Source organism: Aquarana catesbeiana, unplaced genomic scaffold, assembly GCF_042186555.1.
Source record: "Aquarana catesbeiana isolate 2022-GZ unplaced genomic scaffold, ASM4218655v1 unanchor234, whole genome shotgun sequence".
In the NCBI taxonomy this organism is placed as follows: domain Eukaryota; kingdom Metazoa; phylum Chordata; class Amphibia; order Anura; family Ranidae; genus Aquarana; species Aquarana catesbeiana.
In genome coordinates, this window is record NW_027362662.1 from 375,094 (window position 1) to 391,744 (window position 16,651).

General features: G+C 45.3%; 2 protein-coding genes across 2 annotated transcripts in view; one reads left to right on the forward strand and one right to left on the reverse strand.

Moving 5' to 3' along the window:
• LOC141121926 (uncharacterized) overlaps positions 1-13,791 on the forward strand; it is a 55,787-nt gene extending 41,996 nt beyond the window's left edge. The window contains 1 exon segment of the mRNA XM_073611681.1: positions 12,391-13,791. Within this exon segment, the coding sequence (XP_073467782.1) occupies positions 12,391-13,128 (738 nt within the window). The 3' untranslated portion in view covers positions 13,129-13,791.
• Positions 1-16,651, reverse strand: part of LOC141121918 (uncharacterized) — a 274,854-nt gene that overhangs the window by 170,497 nt on the left and 87,706 nt on the right. The gene's annotated exons all lie outside the window — the stretch shown is intronic.

Below are 16,651 nucleotides of genomic sequence, written 5' to 3' on the forward strand. Positions count from 1 at the left end.
TGGCACAGGATCACCAAAATTGGACAATAGAAGATTGGAAAAACTATGCTTGGCCTGATGAGTCTGAATTTCAGCTGCGACATTCAGATGGTGGGGTCAGAATTTGGCGCATGGATCCATCCTGCCTTGTATCACCGGTTCAGGCTGGCGGTGGTGGTCATGTAATGGCGTGGGGGACGGGCTATCACTGGTTCAGGCTGGTGGTGGTGGTGTAATGGTGTGGGGGATGGGCATACTTTGGGGCCCTTAGTACCAATTGAGCATTGTTTAAACACCACGGCCTACCTGAGTATTGTTGCTGACCATGTCCATCCCTTTATGACTACAGTGTCCCCATCTTCTGATGGCTCCTTCCAGCAGGATAATGCACCATGTCACAAAGCTCCAATCATCTCACCCCTGGACAATGAGGTCCCTGTCCTCCAATGGCCTCCACACTCACCACATCTCATCCAATAGAGCACCTTTGGAATGTGGTGGAACGGGAGATTGGCATCATGGATGTGCAGCCGACAAATCTGCAGCAACTGTGTGATGTTATCATGTCACTATGGAGCAAAATCTCTGAGGAACTTTTCCAAAACCTTGCTGTATCTGTGCCACCAAGAATGAAGGCAAAAGGGGGTCCAACCCGTTACTAGCAAGGTGGACCTAATAAAGGGGGTCCAACCCACTACTAGCAAGGTGGACCTAATAAAGGGTGTACAACCCACTACTAGCAAGGGGGACCTAATAAAGGGGGTCAAACCCGCTACTAGCAAGGGGGGCCTAATAAAGGGGGTCCAACCCGCTACTAGCAAGGGGGACCTAATAAAGGGGGTCCAACCTGCTTTTAGCCAGGGGAACCTAATAAAGGGTGTCCAACCCGCTAATAGCAAGGTGGGCCTAATAAAGGGGGTCCAACCACTACTAGCAAGGTGGACCCAATAAAGGGGATCCAACCCGCCACTAGCAAGGGGGGCCTAATAAAGGGGGTCCAACCCGCTACTAGCATGGGGGGCCTAATAAAGGGGGTCCAACCTGCTACTAGCAAGGTGGACCTAATAAAGGGGGTCCAACCTGCTACTAGCAAGGGGGACCTAATAAAGGGGGTCCAACCACTACTAGCAAGGTGGACCTAATAAAGGGGGTCCAACCCACTACTAGCAAGGGGGGGCCTAATAAAGGGGGTCCAACCTGCTACTAGCAAGGGGGGCCTAATAAAGGGGGTCCAACCCGCTACTAGCAAGGTGGACCTAATAAAGGGGGTCCAACCTGCTACTTGTAAGGGGGCCTAATAAAGGGGTCCAACTCACTTATAACAAGGTGGACCTAATAAAGGGGGTCCAACCCGCTACTAGCAAGGTGGACCTAATAAAGGGGGTCCAATCCGCTACTAGCAAGGGGGACCTAATAAAGAGGGTCAAACCTGCTACTAGCAAGGTGTACCTAATAAAGGAGGTCCAAACCGCTACTAGCAAGGGGACCTAATAAAGGGGGTCCAACCCGCTACTAGCAAGGGGGACCTAATAAAGAGGGTCCAACCCGCTACTAGCAAGATGTACCTAATAAAGAGGGTCAAACCTGCTACTAGCAAGGTGGACCTAATAAAGGGGGTCCAACCTGCTACTAGCAAGGTGGACCTAATAAAGGGGGTCCAACCACTACTAGCAAGGTGGACCTAATAAAGGGGGTCCAACCCACTACTAGCAAGGGGGGCCTAATAAAGGGGGTCCAACCTGCTACTAGCAAGGGGGGCCTAATAAAGGGGGTCCAACCCGCTACTAGCAAGGTGGACCTAATAAAGGGGGTCCAACCTGCTACTAGTAAGGGGGCCTAATAAAGGGGTCCAACTCACTTATAACAAGGTGGACCTAATAAAGGGGGTCCAACCCGCTACTAGCAAGGTGGACCTAATAAAGGGGGTCCAATCCGCTACTAGCAAGGGGGACCTAATAAAGAGGGTCAAACCTGCTACTAGCAAGGTGTACCTAATAAAGGAGGTCCAACCCGCTACTAGCAAGGGGACCTAATAAAGGGGGTCCAACCCGCTACTAGCAAGGGGGACCTAATAAAGAGGGTCCAACCCGCTACTAGCAAGATGTACCTAATAAAGAGGGTCAAACCTGCTACTAGCAAGGTGTACCTAATAATGGAGATCCAACCCGCTACTAGCAAGGGGACCTAATGAAGGGGTCCAACCCGCTACTAGCAAGGGGGACCTAATAAAGAGGGTCCAACCCGCTACTTGCAAGGGGACCTAATGAAGGGGTCCAACCCGCTACTAGCAAGGTGTACCTAATAAAGGAGGTCCAACCTGCTACTAGCAAGGGGACCTAATAAAGGGGGTCCAACCAACTACTAGCAAGGTGGGCCTAATAAAGAGGGTCCAACCTACTTCTAGCAAGATATACCTAATAAAGGTGGACAATCAATTCAAAGGGTCTTTGACAAAACAACAGCTATCACAGGAATTTAGTGATGTTTTTACTGGGCCTGTAGAATCTGTTCCAGAGGAAGTTCATTTCCACCTTGACGCAAGTGTTCGTCCAGTGTGCACCATGCAATACCAGTGGCCTTAAAATAGGCAGTCAAGCCACAGCTTGACCAATATGAAGCTGATGGACATTTAGCACCAGTGACTGAACCAACCAATTGGATAAGTAACATGGAAATTGTAAAGAAGTCTGATAAGCTAAGAATGTGTAAAGATCCCAAATTCTTGATTCAGGCACCGAGGCAATCTCATTACATCATGCCAACTCTCCAGGATGTTTTGAACAAGCTGCCAAAGGCACGACTGTTCACGCTTGTTGATGCTCGAGATGTATTTTTACAATGTAAGTCGGATACCTTAAGTAGCTACAAGACAACTTTCTGGAATCGCTGGGGCAGGAAAAGGTGGTTCAAATTGCCTTTTGGAGATTCAGTTGCATCAGAGGTGTATTAATATAAACAACATGAACTATTGGCTAGACTCATTGGTATTGAACCAGTTGCTGATGACATATTTGTGGTAGGCTATGGGGATACGAATGGGGAAGCAGAGCAAGATCATGATGGCAAACTGCTGGAATTGATGAGTCATTGTAGGCAGTTGAAACTAATGCCGCGTACACACGAGCGGACTTTTCGATGGACTAGGTCCGGTGGACTTTTCGACGGACTTTACGACGGACTTTCGAATGAACGGACTTGCCTACACACGAGCAACCAAAGTCCGACGGATTCGTACGTGATGACGTACAGCCAGACTAAAACAAGGAAGTTCATAGCCAGTAGCCAATAGCTGCCCTAGCGTCGGTTTTTGTCCGTCGGACTAGCCTACAGAAGAGCGGACTTTTCGACTGGACTCAAGTCCGTCGGAAAGATTTGAAGGATGTTTCATTTCTAGGTCCGTCGAACTTTTGGGGAAAAAAAGTCGGCTGGAGCCCACACACGATTGAATTGTCCGACGGACTCCGGTCCACTGGACCAAGTCTGCCGTAAAGTCCGATCGTGTGTACGCGGCATAAGACTTGCCATGAAAAAATGCAATTCAAGGTCAAAGAGGTCCGCTTCCATGGACATACTGTATACTATCTTTGGAGGGTTTGAAGGCTGACCCAGAAAAAATCAGGGCTATACTGGATATGCTACAGCCGTCTAATGTGAAATCTCTACAGCGCTTCATAGGATTTGTTACCTATTTAACAAAATTCCTACCACATCTCTCGGAAGTCTGTGGGCCATTGAGAAGGCATCTGGACAAGGATGTGGTTTGGCATTGGCTTCCTAAGCATGATAATGCAGTGTAGGAAATCAAATGTTTTGTCACAGGTACACCTGTACTTAATGCGGAGCTCCACCCAAAAGGGGAAGCTCTGCTTGTTTGCTTCTTCCCCCCTACAATGCCACATTTAGCACCTTTTGGGGGGGAGCAGGTACCTGTTTTTGACAGGTACCCTTCCCCACTTCCGGGAGACCTCGCAGTGACGAGATTCCCCAGAAGTAAAGCACAGAGCACTTCACGCATGTTCAGTAGGGAACCGGCTGTGAAGGTAAAAGGCTTCACTTCTGGTTTCCCTTACCAGGAATGGCGGCGGTAGCACCCGAGAGCCAATCAGAAAATCGTCTGTTGTGCTGACATCATGGGATCCCTGGAAGGTACGTGTCCTAATATTAAAAGTCAACAGCTACAGTATTTGCAGCTGCTGACTTTTAATTTTTTGGTGGGGGGGCGGAACTCCTCTTTAAGTACTATGATGTTACAAAACCTGTAACTATTCAAAGTGATTGGAGAAAAATTGGACTCAGGTGTTGCCTATTGCAAGCTGGCCAGCCTATCGCATTTGCTTCAAGGGCACTGACCCCTACTGAGCAAAACTACCCAGAAATTGAAATGGAAGGTCTGAGTATTGTGTTTGCCTGCCAGTGCTTTCATCACTACTTCTACGGTCGTGACGAGATCCCGGCACAAACTTACCATAAGCCCCTGATATCTATGTAGCCGAGTCCGGGGCCCCCTCTGGTCTAATGAGAACCTTTAGGGTTAGGGACCTCTGACATCCTTCAGTGTAGAGTGGGTTACCAGGCATAGTGGGTGCAATGCAAAGTCAATTGATGGGCACCAGACACTTCTTGAATGCAAAGAGATTTTATTGTCTCTTGAACAAAACTTGGGGAGAGAGGGTTAGGGCCAGACCACCCTTAGTTAAAGTGCAATGTGAATTTAACAGATTCAGAGACTTCTATAGTCAGACAGGGAAAGGCATCAGCAAGACACCACCAGTCTTCCACTAAGTATCTTCCTCAAGCCTCACCCCCGCTGGCCTGCTCCGTTCACTAGCTTGATACACTCAGATTGATGTTCTTTAACCACTTCCCTACCCGCTTATAGTCAAATGACGTCCACAGATGGGATCTCCCATCCTGGGTGGACGTCATATGACGGCCTCGGGTTCCCGGCCGCCTACGGGGCGCGCGCGCCCGCCGCGTTGCTCGGGACCCGTTGCGTGTGCCCGGCGGCCGCGATGTCCGCCGGGCACCCGCGATTGCCTGTTAACCGGGCCGGACCGTGGATCTGTGTGTGTGTAAACGTCCTGTCAGCTCAGAGGAGAGCGATCTGTGTTCCCAGAACAGCGGAACACTGATCGGTCTCCTCCCCTTGTACGTCCCCGCCCCCTAGAGTTAGAAGCATTTCCTAGGAAACACATTTAACCCCTTGTGTCCCCCTAGTGGTTAACCCCTTCACTGCCTGTCACATTTACACAGGAATTAATGCAATTTTATAGCATTGATCGCTGTATAAATGACAATGGTCCCAAAAATGTGTCAAAAGTGTTCGATGTGTCCGCCATAATGTCGCAGTCATGAAAAAAATCGCGATCGCCGCTATTATTAGTAAAAAAAATAAATAAATATTTTTTTTTTTAAAAATGCCATAAATCTATCCCGTATTTTATAGACGCTATAACTTTTGCGCAAACCAATCAATATACGCTTATTGTGATTTTTTTTTACCAAAAATATGTAGAAGAATACATATCGGCCAAAACTGAGGAAAAAATGTGTTTTGTTTTTTTAAAAATTGAGATATTTATTATAGCAAAAAGTAAAAAATATTGTGTTTTTTTCAAAATTTTTGCTCTTCTTTTGTTTATAGCGCAAAAAATAAAAACCGCAGAGGCGATCAAATACCACCAAAAGAAAGCTCTATTTGTGGGGAAAAAAGGACGTCAATTTTGTTTGGGTACAACGTCGCACAACGAAAATTGGTCTGGGAAGGAAGGGGGTGAAAAGGCCCGGTATTAAACCGTTTAAGGGTCACCTCCACTAGCTGGGTCCCTGGCTTGGCACTCACAGATACTTCTCCAAGCGTCACCTCAGCTGTCCTACTAGGTCCCTGGCTTGCCACCTGCTGAAGTTTCCCAATTCTTTACTGTTCCCAGTTGGTGAGAATACTGCTCAGGTACTTGCTTCTGCTGGTCTCTGGTAACAAGGTGGATGGTCCCTTCGTGGTGACAGCTTTCCCCTGTTTACCTCCCGACCACTGTTCGGTTCTCTGGCCGGCAGAACTGTTGCTTCTGGTTGGACTACCCCACTCCTGGATTGTCCCTTTAGGCAGCCTAGCAGCCACATGCCCCGGGATATGCCCCAGACTCTGGCCTAGCATCTCGGGCTTCTTAACACACGTCCACAAAGACAGCCGTCCAGGTGGCACAGAACACTAATCACCTGACTCCACCCAAATATATAGGCTCTCCCAGCAGGCCAAACTATTGCCTTAATGTTGTCTATAAAGCTGGACCTGAAATATACATTAGTGACACTCTTAGCAGAGCTACAGCAGCAGGTGACACACCTGAATGTGCACAACACACAGTCTACAATGTTCAACAGGACCTGGATGTCCTGTCACAGATCAATTATTCAAATGTCACAGACCAGCATTTGCTTCAGATAAAACAGCACACAGAAATTGACGAGAGTTTGCAAGCACGTAAATCTGCTGTTCTGAACGGTTGGACAGATTCAAGGATGGAAGTGCCATTACTTGTGAGAGAATATTGGACTTTCAGACATGAAATCGGCATTCAGGATGGCATACTTTACAAGGAGCCAAGAATCATCATTTCTAAATCTCTAAGATCGGAGACACGCATTTATGCCGGTCACATTGGTGGAGAAGCATGCTATAGGCAGGCACGAGATACCTTATATTGGCCCAACATGCAAATGAGATTAGAGACTTTATTAGCCGTTGCTCAGCATGCAATGAATATGCACAGGCTCAACAGAAAGAACCCATAATGTCACATGTGCTGCCTGCCCGGCCTTGGCTGGGCAAAATGTTCTACTGATTGTGGATCACTATTCTGGTTTTTGGGAGATTGAGCACCTTCCTGACCTGTGTGCTGAAACTACAATCAAGTGTTGTGAAGTACAGTTTGCATGTTATGGACTGCCGGACAGAGTAATCTCGGACAATGAACCTCAATTTGCATGTGAGCAATTCAGACAGTTCTCTACAGATTGGCGGTTTGAACATCTTATCTCATCCCTGTGGCACCCACAAGCTAATGGCAAAGCAAAATCAGCTGTAAAGATAGTAAAGAATCTTTGCAAGAAGTCCCAATATGATGGCAATGACCCGTGGAAAGCCATTCTACATTGGAGGAACACCCCAACCGAAGGTATAGACAGTAGTCCTGGACAGCACTTGTTGTCAAGGAGACTGAAGACTTCATTACCTGTGGCAAACAAATTGCTTAAACCTTGTGTGGTTACAGGTGTACTGGGGAAACTCTGACATAGAAAACAGATCTACAAACTGACATTTGATGTGTCTGCCAAAGGCTTACCTGAGCTAAGCATTGGAGAATCAGTCCGTATGAAGCTGCTGCCTGGCGAAAGGACTGGTCACTGATGGCTGGGCACCTCTGTTCAGAGAGTTGCTCCTCACTCATATCTTGGAAGGCAATCTCTGTCGCCACAATCGAGTGGACCTGTGAGTGGCAGAAGAACTCACAGCACAAGCCTATGAGCTTCCTGCATATGATCCTCCTGAGGCACTCAATGCCCCTAGTCCTACAATGTCCCTAGTCCTACAATGTCCCTAGTCCTACAATGTCCCTAGTCCTACAATGCCCCCTGTCTTACAATTCCCTTTGTCCTACTGGACCACATAAGCAAGTCAGTGACAATACTACGGTCATATCTGAAGGATACCATGAGGATGACATAATGAAGCCACATATGGCAGTAAGTTCTTCTGTACCAAACACACCAGCCAGGAAAGAGAGGAGCTCTTGAATGAATGAATGATTTGTATAGCGCTACCTATGCGAACTGAATCGCCTCAGGGCGCTTTTCCGCCGGTGTCCATCTGCGGTATAGCACGGTCCTTACCCCATGGGGTCTCGACGCGCTTACAAACACATACAACATACACATATTTGGCCAATTTTTTCTGGAGCTGAACAGCATTCCCCAGGCAAAATCACTGTGGCCTTGCGCAGCGTTCAAGTTTCAAGACCGCCAAATAGACTCCTTCTGTAGTGTATCTACCAGTAACACAGCATGTTATGTTTAAGACTGTTAACAATCTGTTTTTAGGTTGTTTACACATTTTTGGATTGAATGTAAAAAAAAGGGAGATCTTATACAAACACAGGGACTCTATTGTAATATATTCTATGGTAATATTGCATTGCTTGTAATTCCTGTTCTGTGTTTTCTTTTCCTGTTATACAATTCAATATGACTCCTCAAACAGCTTGCAGTGTCTTCATTTCTATACTGTAAAGCGCTGCGTTAACTGTTGGCGCTATATAAATCCTGTATAATAATAATAATAATACTTGAAACAGCCTTGTTCACGCTGAGACGTTTCTTGAGCTGCAGTTCCTCTGAGCTCCACAAGGTGGTGATCTCACCTCTACCTTGTAAAAAAGTCTCTATGGAATACAGACAGGAAGTGATGTCAGATACAGACAGGAAGTGATGTCAGGTAAAGACAGAGCATTCCATTTGGTAGAACGTAGAGAGAAGACGTTGCAGGAACTGGCGGCAGAGGAGGTAATACATACATTAACCCCTTCAGGGAGGGTCAGTTGATGATTAATATATCTTCCCTCCATAGCTGGCCATACATGGTTCAGTTTTATTGTTCAGCCAGTGAGATGAGTGAAAAAATCTGGTGATTCCCCCATCCACACATTGGAGGGGGATGGGGGAATCCTCCCCGCTGCACTATTGTATTCTGACAATGGGGGGCGCTCCTCCGCTCTCAGAATACACAGATCAGTGATGAAGCTATTGGCTGCAGCCGCTGATGGAGTGACTTTTATCCGGCAGTGACCACACATGGATGGAAATGTGACCGATCCCTGCTGAACCAGCTGAATTTCCATGTCTCTATGGTCACCATAAGTGACTTCCTCCCCTCCCCCTCATCTCCTTCATTATGTAAGTCATGCTGAGATAATCTCCCATTGGCTGAGCAATATTCTCATTTGTCTCTGAGCTCCTTCTTGCTATTCCTCGTCCTGCCTGTTGTTTCCTTGGATTGATTTTCTGTGTAGTGACCCCGGCTTCATCTCTTGGATGCGCTCGTCTGTTGCTTGTCCTGACCTTTATCCTGATTCCTGGATCTCCTCCTCATCTCTCCTCCATATCCTCTTACACAGCTTTTCTCCACACCTGCAGTGATCCTGGGGGGTGGAAACTTGGCACCAGCACTCAGCAAAATCCATCCCCACCATTAGGAGCTCTGGAGAAAATTGTCTGCTATTTACACTCCATTCCTCCGCACGTCACCTGATCACATGAGAGCTTACTTTTACAGATTCCCGACAGATTTCTGTATGGTAAAGGTCAAAGTTCACTCTTCAGTTTAGGAGAGGTAGGACACACCCAGGAACAATGATTTGGTTTCCATGGGAGCCTCAAATAGAGGACCCCTCAAATCTCCCTATCCAAATGTTCCTCCATCCAGAGTCTATATGTCCTATGACATCACACTGACCTCACAGCTCCTCCACCCAATCTCCCTCTATCTGCTTTTTTTTCTGATGCTCTTAGTATGTGGGCGGACCCTTGGAATCCTCACTAGCAAAGTGGGACTATTGGCCCTGTGTTGTAGGTAAAGACGTCAGAATACCTGCTTCAAGCTTTAACCTTTGTGGTGTGGGGGTCCTGTGTGGGTAAATTATACCTCAGTCTGATGTGGGACTTTAATAAAAAAGGAAACCTGAATGGTGAGGTGAGGAGGATTCTGGGAATATCATTTAAATGTTACTATTTGTTTTCAGATCTAGAGTTTTCCTCCTGTGAAGTCTGGAGATCATATGACCATCACATTGCCTCCACCTCCCTCCCTGATAGAATAGAGAAATAAAAAGAAGATTCTAGAAGTCACCAGAGAGATCATGGAACAGAGGTGAGCGGTGCTGGGAATTCTGGGACATTATCCAGTAACAGACAAGGGATGTGTCTGGATGGTGACTGTATCATTGTGTGTGTCAGGTTCCTATAAGGTGTCAGGATGTCACTGTCTATTTCTCCATGGAGGAGTGGGAGTATTTAGAAGGACACAAGGATCTCTACAAGGACATCATGATGGAGAATCAGCCGCCCCTCACATCACCGGGTAAGAGGAGACTTTATTGTAAAGGAGAGAGCAGTACGGAGGGTCCACCTAGATCCCCCATCATCTGATAAACACATAGAAACAATGTATTCAGTCAGTGTGTGTGTTTCCTACAGATGGATCCAGTAATGGGAACCCACCAGACAAATGTCCCCGTCCTCTGTATTCCCGGGATTCCACACAGGAAGATCACACCATCCCTCACCATCATCAGGTAGATGAGGAACAATCACTGATAGTATCATTAGGATCTGTACATTATCTGCATTGTTACCATTGATGCAGTGTTTCCAACTACCAGACTGAAATGCACTGACCCAACACTCACCCTCTCCCCTCCCCCTGCCCACTAAGACAAGCCACCACCGACATGAACACAGCCCACTCAGCTTACCTTCTGCTAGGCTGAAGTCGGTGCTCCACTGCAGGCTGTCTCCACTCCTCCCCCCCCCCAGCATCTCCTCTGATGAAATCAAATAAGGCACGCTAGGAAAGGGGGAGGGTAGAAACAGCAGCAGCACTCAGAGACACCGTTGGAAAGAAGACTCATCGGAGACTCTCAGCCAGCTCCGGGCCAGAACTGCACATGCGCAGTTCTGAGCCGAAAGCGTCACAGGCCGACAGCTCATTTTTTTTACTGACAGGCTTTCCACCTTAGGGGTTTTTATGGGCTGCCTGTAAAACACGGGCGGTTGGCAACACTGCTTTGATATCATTTTTATTCTATATTCAGAGTGGAAACCTGAGAGATTCTAAAGTTGAGGTTAAAGAAGAGATAAAAGAGGAGGATGGAATGATGGAGGAGTCAGAGTCTCTAAAAGAACACAAAGATCTGTACCAGGACACCATGGTGGAGTCATCCAGCTACAAAAGCCCACCAGAGAGATGTCCCCGTCCTCTGTATTCCCGGGATTCCACACAGGAAGATCACACCATCCCTCACCATCATCAGGTAGACGATTGACAATTATTGGTAGTTCTGATTTATACACAGCATGTTTGTTACAATGAATGTTTTATTATATATTCAGAGTGGAAACCTTGAGGATGATAATATTGTTGTTAAAGAAGAGTATAAAGAGGAGGATGAGGAGTATAGAGTGCTGGAGGAGTTTTCAGAAGGACACAAGGATATGATGGAGCCACCTAATACCAGGAACCCACCAGAGAGATGTCCTCATCCTCTGTATTCCCGGGATTCCACACAGGAAGATCACACCATCCCTCACTGTTACAAGGTTGGTGGGACAGAGGTTATAAAAAACACTTATAGAGACAATGTGTGGATTTTATATGTGATGTCACAATATTAAAGCTTATATTTTACAGATGATATTCTCTCTCCTTTTCTTGATTCAGAGTGGAGATCCAATCGATATAGAATTTGAGGTTAAAGCAGAAGAAGAAGAAGAGAGGTATGTGAGGGATGATCAGCAGTCTATGGAGGAGGATGGAATAACGGGGACATTTATAGAGGAGGACACTCCTACAGAGATCAGTACAGGTGGGTCATTAACACTAAATACATTCCTCCACCCATACTGCTCACTGATTGGTGCAGAGTACGACAAGGACTGGGTGATATCAGCCTGTAATCCCCTGGTCACTTTCCTGAGCTGTGTTCCCCGTCCTGTATTCCTGTATTTCTCTCAGATAATCTTCCTTCTCTGTGCTGCAGACACAATTTATGAATCTAGACTGGATTTATGGAGATTCTGGGGTTCAGCTGGCAGCAAAATGTTGATTTTCAACATAGGCATTACTAGACCTAGGCACGTACCTTGAATCTTCTGCCTCATGCCTGGGTAGGGACACTCATCCTATAATCCCCTCATCACTGTCACTCCTATAAAAGACAGTTCTCGTTGTTTCCTCACTCTCTGACTAAGGTCCATGAATAAAGAAATGAACTGGTAGGAGATCAGAGGTCCCATTTACTAGTTACCTTGAGGGTGGAATTGTAAGATCCTCAGAGACAAAGCTGCCTGATGTGGGCGGAGTCGTGGTTTAGGGGAACCAATCTGCTCATGTCTAGTAATAATCTTTTTATTTCTATTTTAGTAGATGGACGGGAGATGAGGAAAACCTCAGAGGATTGTCTCACTATGTCTCCAGACTGTAAAGTAGAAGATGAGGACATCACACAGTATAGTCCAGGAGAAAACCCGGCTACCTCAAATGTCCATCTGGCACCACACAGTGTAGATGGACCATCATATTCCTCTTATCCTGAGGAACCTCAGACTGTGAGGGACGGTGCCGTCCTTCCAACAGATAAGAGCTTTTCCTGTACTAAGTGTGGGAAGTGTTTCCATTTTAAATCCAGTCTTGACATGCATAAAAGATCTCACACAGGAGAGAAGCCGTATACCTGTCCTGAGTGCGGGAAATGTTTTTCGATGAAGTCCAATCTTAACAGACATCAGATATCTCACACGGGGGAGAAGCCATATTCCTGTCCTGAGTGTGGGAAATGTTTCAGTTTAAAAACCAATCTTGATGGACATAAAAGAACTCACACAGGGGAGAAGCCGTATTCTTGCCCTGAATGCAGGAAAAGTTTTTCACATAAGTCCAATCTTACTGTGCATCAGAGAGTGCACACGGGTGAAAAGCCCTATTCCTGTGTGGAGTGTGGTAAATGTTGTTCTCAGAAAATCTCTCTTTCCAATCATCTGTGGTATCACACGGGGGAAAAGCCGTATTCCTGTTCTGAGTGTGGGAAATGTTTTATTAAGAAGTCCAATCTTAGCAAACATGAGAAATTGCACACAGAGGTAGATCTACTTTCCTGTTCTGATTGGCGGAAACGTAACCCACAGAAGTCCTCTGTTTACAGTCATCTGAAATTGGTACAGAGGAGAATGACCATTCCTGGTCTGACTGAGGATAAGCCATATTCCTGTCCTGAGTGCGGGAAATGCTTTCCACAGAAGTCCAATCTTTCCAAACATCAGAGATCTCACACGGGAAGAAGCCGTATTCCTGTCCTGAGTGAGGGAATTGTTCCTCACTGAAGTCCTGTCTTCCTGTACATCAGGGATCCCACACAACCCTCGAGGTGTATTAGTACCTTGAGTGCGGGAAATGTCTTCGATATAATTGTTGCTGGACATCACAGCTCTCATGTGGGGAAGAAGCACACCCTGATATACACCTCAGATATACTCCATGGCTGATCTTCATCATGTAAGAAACAGTTCATAAGGAGATCAGAGATCACCAAAGACATGGATGAAGTGTTGTACCGTGTTGGCCATTGATAGCAGTAGAAAAATAAAAATGGAGTCATTACCTTTCATTGGTTGAGTACATTTTGTGGTGTAAGCTTTCACAAACACTTACAGGTCTAGTTGTAAAAAAAAATGTGTTTAACAAATGTGAACAGTGAATTCCTATGATCACCAGCACCATTGAATGGCAAAAATGTGGTATTGTAGGATTTCTGGTGCATAATTATTATTATTTTGGTGCTGCGCAAACTGTTGGCGCTATATAAATCCTGTATAATAATAATAATTATGAGCACTAGATGGAGCTGATGATCATAGGAAACCATTGTGTAAATTTAAATACTGCCAGCATTTGTAACAGCTGGGAGAATGCTTGTCACATTCATCCAACAAATGTTTTAGAACTAGACCCCTTATCTTCTGTCAGGAGTGGTTTTATGGAAATAACTCAGAGATCATACTCGCACACATATGAATTCAGTAGACAAAAAGGAAATTCTTTTTTTAACTCCAATTCACAGAAAAGAAATGTTCAAGCATTTTCTCTGGGTTCTGTACTTTTATTTATTTATTTTTATTAATAGACCCATAAATGTCAGGAGACTTGTATTTACGTTTTAATAATCTTTATTCGTTTTCCTCAGTTACAGTCTGTGATTTATAAAAATATCAAAAATAGCCACAATAAAAATTATACAGGATACATTTGAGAACATTTCACAATATGTACCCCTTTAACCCCCTATTTTATTTGCTACTCCCTTTTATCCCTTCCCTCCCCTCCTTACTGGGGGATCTTAGGGAGGGTCTGGGGGATCTTAGTTATGAGGAAAAGTTGCGAGCACTGAACTTATTCTCTCTGGAGAAGAGACGCTTGAGAGGGGATATGATTTCAATTTACAAATACTGTACTGGTGACCCCACAATAGGGAGAAAACTTTTTCGCAGAAGACAGTTTAACAAGACTCGTGGCCACTCATTACAATTAGAAGAAAAGAGGTTTAACCTTAAACTACGTAGAGGGTTCTTTACTGTAAGAGCGGCAAGGATGTGGAATTCCCTTCCACAGGCGGTGGTCTCAGTGGGGAGCATTGATAGCTTCAAGAAACTATTAGATAATCACCTGAATGACCGCAACATACAGGGATATACAATGTAATACTGACATATAATCACACACATAGGTTGGACTTGTGTCTTTTTTCAACCTCACCTACTATGTAACTATGTAACTATATTCTGTGTCATACTTTCTCCTACTCCTGTATATTAATTTCCACAGAGCCTTCCATAGCCTTTCTTTTAATGCTTTACATAGAGTATCCCATCTTCTCCAACCAGGGCCTCCACATTTTTTAAAATTCCTTAATATTTTTTCTCCTTGTATATACTGTTTTCGCTCTCCATATCATCTCTGTTACTATGCTGACCCATTCTCTTACCGTTGGGGTTTTTTTTGCTTGCCATCTTTGTGCTATTAATTTTCTTGCTTGAAAAAGACACCCAAGCACTGCTTTAGTTACACCGGGCATACCATCTATTCCCTCTCCCAAGCCCAAGATGCAGAGTCTGGGATCCATCTCCAATCTAGACCTATATATCGTGTTTATTGTTTCAAGGATCTCTGACCAATAGCGAAACAACTTAGGGCACCTCCATATCATATGCAGCAAATCCCCTGTGTCCTGACATCGAGGGAACCCCGAATCTACTCTCCATCTAAACTCAAACATTCTCTTAGGTGTATAGTATGTCCTGTGAACCAGCATCAAAAAAGAAACCTTCTGTGCAGGCGAGACCGACACTAAGTGTCCTCTCTCTAATACCTTCCTCCATTGACCGTCCGATATTGCCCCTAGATCCTCCTCCCATTTCCCCTTACTCTTAAGGGATTCTGGGCACTCAATACTTCCTCCACATAAATCTAAATATATGTCAGATATAAATCCCTTACTCTTTCCAGGGCCAGTGATTTTTTGATACAAAGGGGTATTCCACCAGACCGGGCCTTTTTCCTCAAACTGGGCTTTTAAAGCATGTTGGATTTGTAAGTATTTATAGAATGTATGCTTAGGTATATCATATTCCTCTCTCAATGCAGTGAATGTTTTTAACGTTCTTCCCTCGTACAGCTGGACCAACCCACCTATTCCTTTCCTTTCCCATTCTTTAATCCTCCCTATCTTCTCCAGTTCCCAGCAGATTTTTATTCTCCCAGAGGGGAGTTTGTTCTATCACCCCACCTTGTCCTCTAAGAGATTTAACTGCTTTCCATATTTTTATGGCTAGTCCTACTGTGGGGGGTTTACTAAGAAAGGAATTAGCCTCCAATACCTCCACTACTGATTTATGTGGACTCCCTAATATCATTAATTCCCTATTTATACCCCCTTCTGTTCCCTTTTAGATGTTGCAATTGGGCTGCCAAAAAGTAACTTCGTGGGTGCGGTACCGCCATGCCCCCCTCCCTTGTTGATAGCTGTAGGGTTTGTAGACTTATCCTGGGTTGGCCACCTTTCCATATTAAACCACTAAATAGAGAATCATTTTTTTTAAACCATTTCTTATGTATCCAAGTCGGGGAATTATGCAATACATACAATAATTGTGGCAACCACACCATTTTAATCAGATTGCATCTCCCTGCGACCGATAAAGGAAGTCGCCGCCAGATTTCTATTTTACTTTTAAATTTAGTCAAAAGGGGGACTATGTTGTTATCTATAAATTTATTTGGGTCTCTAGATATATATATTCCCAGATATTTCATTGTCTCAACTACTTCCACTTGGGGACTACCGGAAGATATTTGGTTCCCAATGGGGTCCAATGGCATAATGCCGTGTACACACGGTCGGACTTTTCGTCTACAAAAGTCCGACAGACGCCGACGGACTAAAGCTGGCTGACAATCTGATCATGTGTGGGCTTCCCCGGACTTTCAGCGGACTTTTCCAGCCGCAAATCTGACGGACTTTAGATTTGAAACATGCTTCAAATCTTTACGTCGTAACTACGCCGGACCCAGAAATCCGCTCGTCTGTGTGCTAGTCCGACGGGCAAAAACCCCACACTAGGGCAGCTATTGGCTACTGGCTATCAACTTCCTTATTTTAGTCCGGTGTACGTCATCACGTACCAATCCATCAGACTTTTGTGTGATCGTATGTAGGCAAGTCCGTTCGTAAGAAAGTCTGCCGCAAGTCCGCCAAAAGTCCGTCGAAAGTCTGTCGGACTTTTGTAGCCGAAAAGTCCGACCGTGTGTACGCGGCATAAGTGCTGATTTTTCCCAGTTTATAACTAAACC